The sequence below is a fragment of the Sinocyclocheilus rhinocerous genome, unplaced genomic scaffold, assembly GCF_001515625.1.
Source record: "Sinocyclocheilus rhinocerous isolate Xijiao unplaced genomic scaffold, SAMN03320098_v1.1 scaffold439, whole genome shotgun sequence".
Classification (NCBI taxonomy): domain Eukaryota; kingdom Metazoa; phylum Chordata; class Actinopteri; order Cypriniformes; family Cyprinidae; genus Sinocyclocheilus; species Sinocyclocheilus rhinocerous.
This window is the reverse complement of record NW_015635034.1, coordinates 70,453-80,747: the sequence shown is the minus strand read 5'-3', so window position 1 is coordinate 80,747 and position 10,295 is coordinate 70,453. Positions and strand designations below refer to the sequence as shown.

The 10,295-nt window shown below is 35.7% G+C and overlaps 1 protein-coding gene across 1 annotated transcript in view; it reads right to left on the bottom strand.

Annotated features, from left to right (window-relative positions):
• Positions 1–3,384: 3,384 nt before the first annotated feature.
• LOC107746254 (beta-arrestin-1-like) overlaps positions 3,385–10,295 on the bottom strand; it is a 9,670-nt gene continuing 2,759 nt past the window's right edge. The window contains exons 3-10 of the mRNA XM_016560385.1: positions 9,843–9,927; positions 9,684–9,756; positions 9,456–9,593; positions 9,287–9,370; positions 6,426–6,449; positions 5,928–5,998; positions 5,374–5,425; positions 3,385–4,200 (exon numbers count right to left, since the gene is read on the bottom strand). Of these exons, the coding sequence (XP_016415871.1) occupies positions 4,089–4,200; positions 5,374–5,425; positions 5,928–5,998; positions 6,426–6,449; positions 9,287–9,370; positions 9,456–9,593; positions 9,684–9,756; positions 9,843–9,927 (639 nt within the window). The 3' untranslated portion in view covers positions 3,385–4,088. The remainder of the gene's footprint in view (positions 4,201–5,373; positions 5,426–5,927; positions 5,999–6,425; positions 6,450–9,286; positions 9,371–9,455; positions 9,594–9,683; positions 9,757–9,842; positions 9,928–10,295) is intronic.

The following is a 10,295-nucleotide window of genomic DNA, read 5'->3' as shown; positions in this document are numbered from 1 at the left end:
CGGCCCTTTGAAGCCTAAGCTGGCGGCAGAGGTTCCCCGAGATGAAGTTTCCAGCTGACCCAGAGTCGAGGAGTGCTGAGAGAGAGAGGGAATTATCAAAGACAGAAATATGTACCAAAGTAGTGAGTGGAACTTTATCGACAAAAGGTTCCTGGATAACACTCACCACAGGTCGTGGGGGGCGAATGGGACATGAAATGATAGCATGTCCAGCTGTTCCACTGTATAAACAGAGACCCTGGGCCAGCCTCATCTGCCGCTCCGTGAACGGAAGTCGGGTGTTGCCAAGTTGCATGGGTTCTGGAGCACTCTCCTGCTCTGGCTGGCAGGGAGGACTAACCCGGAGTTCTTCATTACATTGTTGTATTCTGTTGGATACTTGATTGGCAGTCTGGATGAATCTCTCTAATCCAATGGTGTCACTATAGGTGGCGAGATGCAGCCGCAGTTGGGGATTCAAACCTTGACGGTATGTGGTCAGGAGAGAGCACTCGTTCCAGCCACTAGCAGCTGCTAAAGTGCGAAATTTCAGAGAGTAATCTTGAATAGACATTTTGCCTTGTTTTAGGTGATAGAGTTTTTCACTAACCGATGAGTAGTCAGTGGAATGACCAAATACCTCACGGAAATGGTTAATGAAATAATCTAATGACTGGGTTGCTGGACCACCTTGCATCCAAATTGTTTCCGCCCATTGGAGAGCTCGTCCTGATAACAGAGAAATAATGAAAGAAATTTTTCCCCGATCCGTGGTGAAACGATGGGGCTGCATCTCAAACACCAGTGAACACTGCAAGAGGAAGCCATTGCAATCCTCCGCCGAGCCAGAGTAGGGCGCTGGATTGGCCACGGGACTGGAGGCGACTGGAGGAGAAGGAGTGTTGTTGCCCACGGTAGCGGGGGAGGGTGCCGTGAGTGCTCGTTTGAGAGCGTCCATGATCTCCTGAAACGGATCCGGGGCGCTCATCCTGCTGTATGTTCTTTGGTGGTCTGGTCTTCTGTAACCGAACGACTCAGAAAGATGATGGTCAGTTTAAACCGTTTATTAACAACAGGGAGTGAATGAGCAAACAGATGAGCAATGCAGCAATGGATTGTAGAAACAGAAGGAGAGGTAGTAATAATACTGTCCTGTACTTTGCAGGTTGGGAGATCGGGGGCGCTGTGAAGAGGAGAGGAATCCAGGAAGGTAATATAACTGATGTAAATGACAAAAACAAAGTTTAAGGCTGATGTCTCTATTCATTTTCACAGAAGCAAAGCAGCAGATGTTATAAATAAAAACAGTTAACAATGTTATTGAATAGAATATATTAAAACCATTATTGCATGACATAGGCCTATTCTTATAGGCTACACAGACAAAAGAGTCAGAGATGCGTTTATACATTTTTTTTTCTATTTTACGCATTAGTAGTAAATCAAGACTTCGCAAGTTCTCTTGTAAAATAAAATAATAAAAAACAAGATGGAATAAACTGTGAACAGAAAGCATGTAAAGAACTCTCAACATTAGGCTACTAAAAAGGTCAGTTTAATCTCGCAAAAACTCCCGTTAATAAAAAATCTGACTACACTACACAATTAATCTCTTACACTGCATCTTTGTTGTTTATGATGAATTCGGTGCTGGCACGTACACCGCTTTTATTATTATTGCAGCTTAGATGTTCAAATAGCTGCAGTACTCCGACTTTGCCACAAGGAAAAGTGCGTACGCCTGCTCAGACCCTGACGTGGCGGTAAGTACTTTTCCACGGCAAAGACCGTTTTTATAAATATGAACGTTGCCGTGGATTTTAGCGTACGCACACTCGAAGATCAAATCTGTGCGTATGCACATTTTATAAATGAGGCCCAAGGACTGTAATGTAGTGCATTAAAATTAACTGTTTGATCCACTGACATTGATAACCACAAAGTGTCCAAATACTTCAAAGTCTTCATTTGAACTGTATATTGTACCTAATTTGTATCATTTGATGTTACATTAAATGTAAATACATAGAATATAAAGAAGAAACAAAGACTTTGATATATACAACATTATATATTTAATATATTGTCATTTCTTCTTACAGTGAATCATCAATACCATTGACACATCTTGCCTTATGCCAATAGTCAAGTTTATTTATTTTATAATTGTGGTTTATCCAACACATGGGAATTATATTATATCAGTTCACTGAATAATAAATTTTCAATTAATCATTCTCGTTTTATCTTTTTTTTTTTCATTTCTTTTCTTTTTACAAAATGTTTCATTCACAAAACATACAAATTGTTGACGTTTCATGCAGCAAGTCAAGGCCTCATTCATATAGAAAGCACATAATCTTTGCAATGTATAAATAGCTACATTTCCAATGAAGTGTCATTTAGTTCTGGTAGCTCTCTAGTTCAGAGAATTACTGGATGTGACTTAGAGTAGTTTGGACAAGAATGAAATTGTCCATAGAAGATTCGAATTAATAATTTGCCCAAAAATTTGAATTCTGTCATCATTTATTCACTGTTATTTTGTTTCTAAACCTGCATGACTTCATTTCTTTCATGGAACACAAAATAAATTTAAAGAATGTGCTGTTTTTTTTTTTTTTTTCTTTTTTCAAAGCACTTACAATTAATGGGGACTGGAGCTTTCAAGCTTCAAAAAGGACCATATGGAGAAAAAAACATCTTGAAAGCATCATAGAAGCGTTCCATGTGAGTCTGTGTGCTGAAGTCATTTTGATTTGTTAAAGTCAAGTCATCTTTATTTATATAGCACTTTATACAATACATATTGTGTCAAAGCAGCTTTACAGTGTTAAACAGGAAAATAGTTTCAATAATGCAAACAAAATTCAATTCTGCCGTAAAGCAGCTCTAAAAGAGGACAGTAGTAAACAGTTGAGCTTGAACTGTTAGAGAATCGAATAATGAATTATTAAATAATTAATTCAAAATCTAATCCAGTTCCAGGTGCTGGAAAGATTATTCATGAATAACAACTTAAATGTTGATTTCTTAATCACACAAGCCGTATTAATTCAGAACATTTCATACAATTATGCACATGGCACAAGTTGAAGGGATTTTTCATGATACTCTGTAGCTTTTAAATCCTTACTGAAGCTTGAAAGCTCTCAGTTAATTGTGATAGCAAGGGGAAAATGGCAGTACATTCTTCAAAAGTTATTTTCTGTTCCACAGAAGACAGATTTAAGCATACATATAATTTATTCAGAATAGAGACTATAACTAGAATGTTTGTAGCTCATGACTATTCATAGGTGCTCTGTTTGAGAAGCTTCACTTATGTAAAAATATCATATAGCAATATATAGTCCCCTTAAAGATATATAGGCATTGTTTATAATTAAATGATTTCATAGAAACCCACTTTTAGAAATAGTTGAAGATTGTTGCGAGAGAAAAAAAATGTCATAAATGGTTGTTGCATTATGTCATATAGTCTTTTTATCAGTAGTGTATTCATAACTTTTGTTAGGTAAGATAACTTTGAGATATAATTTCTTTCGAAAAGTGAAAAAAAAAAATACTTTCACTCTGCAATGACTGATTCAGATGCTCTCAGTTGAGACATGAGACATTATAAAGATGATTCAATTTGGCAGCTTTTATAATAAAAATACTAAATTCAGTTCCTTTTACAGTAATTAAAACAACAAATTCCATACATTAAATATGGTTCAATACTAAGTCACGGTCCTTAAACTCTTCCTCTGTTCTAATCAAAGGAAGAATCTATAAAACAAAGCAACAACAAAAGGCATGCTACCACTGACGTTTGATTTAGCTATGATGAGAAGCCATTGCCTCAACCCTAAATGACCCTCAAATATCCGAGGCACTCAGTGGCCGGCCTATCAACTAAAATCTCACCTTCTAATCGCTTCAACGACAAGGTCACATTTTCTACACTTACGTTTTACTGTACACCCTTGCAGGATGGAAGAGACAAATGTGAACAAGAACACAACAACTGCACCACTGTGAGTGTGTTAAAGGGTGTCCCATTTTCCAGGTTATCTCAAAAGGGTCTCTTTTATTGTCACAACAAGGAAACTCTTATCTGCAATCTATCTGTCATTCAGTTTGGGCGAATAGGCACCCTCCTCATCTTCATCTTTGTCATCTTTTGCCCCAATCAGTCGTTGTCGAGCAAAGTCCTCAAAGATGATGTCATCGTCACTAGGGACAAACAATTACAGAAACATTCATCAGTTGTGTGTTTCCGTGAACGCATTTTTCTGCTGTTCTTTTTTCTTATGGACAAGAAGTTGGCAAAGAACAGACAGCTTTGCAGTGAGCAATCATTACCATTTATGACATTTCATATATTTTTTTTCCTTCAATTAGCTTTAGTAAAAATCAAACAAAGAGAATTTTAGTGGAATAGAATCTGAACTAGGATCATTAAATTTCTCGCGATTCCTATCCCTCAGTTAGATTAGGTTTCACTACAAATTGAATTTTCAGCATCATTACTCCAGTCTTCAGTGTCACATGATCCTTCAAAAATCAGTCTACAGTAATATGCTGATTCGGTGCCCAAGAATCATTTCTTACAATTATCAATGCTGAAATGCTGAAAACTATGGAAGCCCGTTTCTGCCACTGAATAAAAAATATTAAAAAGGTTATTGCGACTTTTTATCTCACAATAAAAAAGTCAGAATTGCGAGATATAAAGTCAGGATTGTGAGATATAAACTCTCAATTCTAACTTTTTTTCTCAGAATTGCGAGATATAAAGTCACAATTGCGAGATAAAAACTCGCAATTCTGACTTTTTTCTCACAATTGCGAGTTTATATCTCGCAATTCAGATTTTTTTTCTCGCAATTCTGACTTTATAACACGCAATTGCGAGTTAAAGTCCAATTTTGAGGGGGGGGGGATTGATATGTTCTCAGTCTGAGAAATAAATTCAGAATTGTGAGATAAAAAGTCACAATTACCTTTTTTATTTTTTATTCAGTGGCGGAAACGGGCTTCCATAGAAAACAATTGTAAAACATTTTCTGAAGGATCATGTGACACTAAAGATGAGTAATGGCTGCTGAAAATTCAGCTTTGCATCACATCTATAAATTACGTTTTACAGTATTCAGAAAGAAAAAAGTTATTTTAAATTGTAATTATATTTTACAATATTACTGGTTTGCTGTACAGTATTTTTGTAGCCCTGCTGAGCATAAGAGAATTCTTATAAAAATGACAGACAAAATTTTTGATTAAACATACATAAATACATACATACATAAACAAGTAAGAATTATATGTAAATATGTATAACCACAAGGCTCAAAGCAGTTTAGTAGGTTAAAGTCCAATTACACCATGGAAAAGACTTTCACTTACTTTGTGTCAAATTCAATGAGGTTGGTGTCAATGGGGGCATCATTTTCTGGAGCTAAAACAAGAAGGTTGCAGAAGGAATATTGATTGGCACTCTGTAGGTAATGGGCATAATTTCCCACTTAAAGAACCCACTTTACAAAGGTGTCTGCACATAGATGTTTTCATTCGTCAAAACGGTTATTATTTTTGAATTTCTTTGCTACTAAAATCTCACCCACGGGCAGCTATTCAATCAAACAACCACAAAACATTATTTTTCAGCTTTTAGCTTTTGGCTGTTCTGCACATATTTGTACAGAAGGAATTCAGTACTGACATGTTAGGAGTTAAGAAGTATATATTTTTGATATATATTTTTTTTTTTCTTTTTTTTTTTTACCATATTTACAATATTTTAATATTTCATTCAAAACCTTTTATAATACATTTTTTATATTCCCTGCATAAGGGAAAGTCTATGTTTTAGGTGCTGTAACTGATCTCACACTAAAAATAAATCCTAGCTGTAAACTAGTTACCCAGAGCAATATGAAAGCAGATAAAAAGGCACATACCATCTCTGTAAATCGATTCCTCCAATGGTTTGGGATGCATTAATGTAAAGGGGAGCTCAACGGCAACATCGCTGAAGAGGGAAATGCAAATCATGAGAGTAAGGCATCCAAGAGGCATGATAACCAAATAAACCCTGGCCATTTAGGATACGCTGCAACCAAACCTCAATCCCATCACTCATGAGGTGCTAACAGAGTGCTGGAACCACTGGCCTAAAAGCATCAGCACAAATGGTTCAGTAATTCATGGTATCTTATCAAGTGTCTGAGCCTGTCTGTGCTTCTAGTCAAAAGCTTGGCTACTTATAGGAATCTCTAATGTGCACAATTGGCTGGAGTCAGCCGTGTAAGACAGACTCTTCAATATATGGTCAGTCCTTGTCAATGAAATTCACTATGGAGCAGCTTTAATCCGGTTTCAACGGGAGGGTGTCAAACATTTGCACACATTAAAAACAGAATAATTTCTGGTAGGAATAAACATAAAGATCACAGTACCTTGAGGCAAGATCTCCAAGCAGCCTGAAAAAATAAAATGGGCTAAAATAAAACATGATCTTACTGTATTGCAATAGTAAGCATTCCATATTGATTTAGCAAAGTCATTTCAATGTAACCCTGGAATGAAAAAAAGGGGGTCAAATTTATCTGTCTAGCTACTAATCTGTCTATCTTTATAAAAAAAAAAAAAAAAAATTATTTCATATAAACTACAAGTCAGGCACACCAGAATGAATGTTTGTCATGATCCAAAAGACCATTTGTGTCCACATTTTTGACTGGTACCAGTCTCATTACATAAACAAATGTAATGTTTAAAATTTCTAACATTACCACACATATAATTATTTATACTGAATTACATTTTCGAGTTCATTTATTGTACATGGGAAGTGAACAACTAAACAAACCATATTTGTGTATAATAAAAATCTTTCATTACACTGAAAATAAAGATAAACCTAGAATCTTTTCTTTTAATAAAACAATTGAATCCAATATTGGTCATTTTGACCCTGTTAATACATTTGTGCAGTCTAAAATTCCCCTTTTAATCAGTTATAATGATAATGGTAACTAGATTTTTTTTTTTTTTTAAGGATTTGTGAACGGTCCTTTTGCTAAACCCATGGCTACAATGCTGGGGAGTTGAGGATGTTTATAGCATGTTGCTATGCAGTTGCTAGGTTTTTTTGTTTGCCATATGTATGGTCCACCATATATACAAGTCAAATGCTTAGAAAAATGATACCTCAACTCTCCTCAATAAGTTGCACAATTTGAGGTTTCATGTCTTTAGCACAAATGCCAACACATTCTCACTCACAACTTGTCACATATTGACACTTGGTCAGGTGACTTTTTAACAAACAGGGTACCACTTTAGCATACATTTTTCAGTGTGCAGGCCAGGGTAAACCTTTGCTGTCAATATTCTGAAGCAAAGGACATGAGAATTTTATCGTCATGATAAAATTATATAATGGCTAATAATTTTGCCATTATAACATATATGTTGGACAGGGGCGTTTCCTCCGGGGAGGCATGAGAGGCAGTGCCTCCTCAAAAAATTGGATGAGAAAAAAATTCATAGTACAAAAATAAAACAATGCCAATATTACAAAATATAACATTAAATAAATTGCTCGTTTTTCTAAAGAAACATTGTCCAACAGCGACACCAGCAGGTAAAGTTATAGTAGGAGTCCACGTCTCTCTCGCCTCCCCTGAACCCATTGAGTTTTAACAGGTCATGTGAGAGGAGGCAATGCCTCCATCATGATTTGATTGGATATGACTGGTTATGTTCGGCTGTGATTGGTTCGTGTGATTAATCCCGACTTTTGTGTTCGTGTGCATTCTTCGTTCGCGAATCAGTCTGAATGAACAATTTAATGGCGTTAATGGGAAAACTAATTTAAAAAAATGGGGAGACTCATTTAAAAAAGTAAGTAAACAACCCACTGTTACGTCAAAATAAGACAAATTGAAATGGCCTCAAAACATGATCTGTGGGAGTTTTTAGTGAGTAAACAGCTTGGTGAAAGTTAAGGTAAATCTTTGTGTCTGTGACCAATATTCGCCGAGCTTTGCTGACTGATGAGCTGAAAAATTCTAAAATAGTTCAAAGTTAACTATTAAAAAGAATATGAACATAAGTTCACATATAAAATATATTGTTTAAACTGTTACTGTCTTGAGTTATTATTTTGGAATAAATGTTTTAAAATGCTTTAAAACACTAACTTGATGAGATTCATACTTGGATTTAATAAATAGAATATTGTTTACATTTTTAATGTAAAAAATACAATATAAAATAGAATTGAATTGTTTTTTGTTTGTTTTTCTCTTTTTATGATAGTGTAAGTAATGTTTATTTAACCAAAAAAATGTGACTAGGACATGAATTTACATTTGATCAAAAAAAAAAAAACTGTGGACTTTGCCTCCTCATTTCAGAACACCACCGCACACCACTGATGTTGGGGCATGATTTTCAATTTAAACAGCCACAGCAATTTTATTTACATTACATTACACTATTTAGACATTTATGAGCACATAACCCAACCCCTGACCCTAAACCCAAACACTTGTCAATCTAAAACACAGGATATAACAGGCAGATACAACTACAGTCACAATTATTCCAAGTCTTCCGAGGGCAAACGATTGATTTGTGAGAGGAGACGCGATCACCGTCTCCATCATCTGCCGTACAGCACATTCAAAAAGTGAAATGCCATTGGCTCTTTGTGTGTCTTGTGACCAACTGCGTCATGCTAAAGTTCAGGTGTTAACAGTTCGGACCTCGTTAATAGAGCGGGATCATCTTCAGCGATTAAATCCTTGTGTTTCATTTTGTTTTTCAGAAGACTTGAAAGGCAACACGAGTTGTTTATGATACTTTTACACTGATTTTTGGTCAGTTTTTGCAGTAAATACTTGTGACTGTACTTTTATTTTCCTGTTATGCGTTTTATAATGTTGAGACGTGGGTATGTTTAGTGTAGGGGTGGGGTTAGGTGCTCAAAATATCTATGAAAGTATAAATCTAGATAACATAATTTCTGTTTTTACAAATGCATGAAAATCATTAAATGTGTCTTGAGCTGATGCATAAGGCAAACAACTGAAAGCAATGGAATACCCTGCATATCAAAAAGTTGTGCTAAAGGGGTACCCTGTGCATTACAAAGTGATGCCAAGGGGTCCTGACCAGTGTGTGACAAGTTGGAAGTCAGAACGTGTTGCAAATGCCTATGTGCTATGAGGAGTAGGACATTTGTTTAATTTTATTGTAAAGTTAATTCTAGCATCACACGCCACACAGGATGATCAAAATGCAAACGTACCCTCCGCGAGACACCACCAGCTTCACTTTCACCTTATAAGAAACAATGATGCCCAGAATTTCCTTATTGGCCCCCTCTCTTAACCTTTTTAGAAATAATGCCATGGAAAGGTGAATTAATAAACGTTACAAGAAACACAATCCACTTTTAAATGAGGGATTGTACTTACAATGTACTTGAGGCTAAATTTGTGTCTTCATGTTTGAGTTTGCCATCCAGAGCCAAGCCACGTTTCTCTCGGTTATTCGCGAGGTAAGGCGTGAGAGTGTATACTTTACAAAATGTCGCACTGGGGGCCACGATATCACTAGAACAGGAACAAAGCAGAGAGTAATTAATCGGATGTAAAGTTGTGTTCTCATACGGTAGCTGAGTGTTCAGTTTGCAGAGGACTTACTCTGATTCCTCTGTCGCCACTGGACACTTGTACTGGGCAGTGTTGAAGAGGCAGATATCAGCATATTGACGCACTGCAATAATAGAAATAAGTGTTATTGTTTCTTAACAACACACTAGTGTAAATACAAAGTCTGTCCACTATGAATAACTGAATGACCTGAAATCTTGATTTTTTTTACTGTCTTGTTTGTGTTGTTTGTGACATGGACGTTGACACTGATTGGTTCACCATGATAGTAAATCTGAAAGACATTAAACAGTTAATTAAGTTAATATCAGCATCATACAAACAACAAGAGTTAATGGCAGCATAGGTCAAAAAAATATCGGTATGTGTTTCTGAAGAATATCTGATATTGAAATTATGTTATTGTCTAAACTCTAAACAATTAGGCCTAAATATTTAGGATTTCTGTATTTGAATACAAAATCTATTTGAATTATACCATTTTAACATAAACAAACTCATGTGATGCATATTTGTCAGTCACACATAAAAAACAGGTAAGATTTCTGTAGTACTAATGAACTGAACGTGTTTTGAATACACAACAATCAGGTTTCATACATTTATCATCAATAAATCCAATTTCTTTCAATCTCATATATA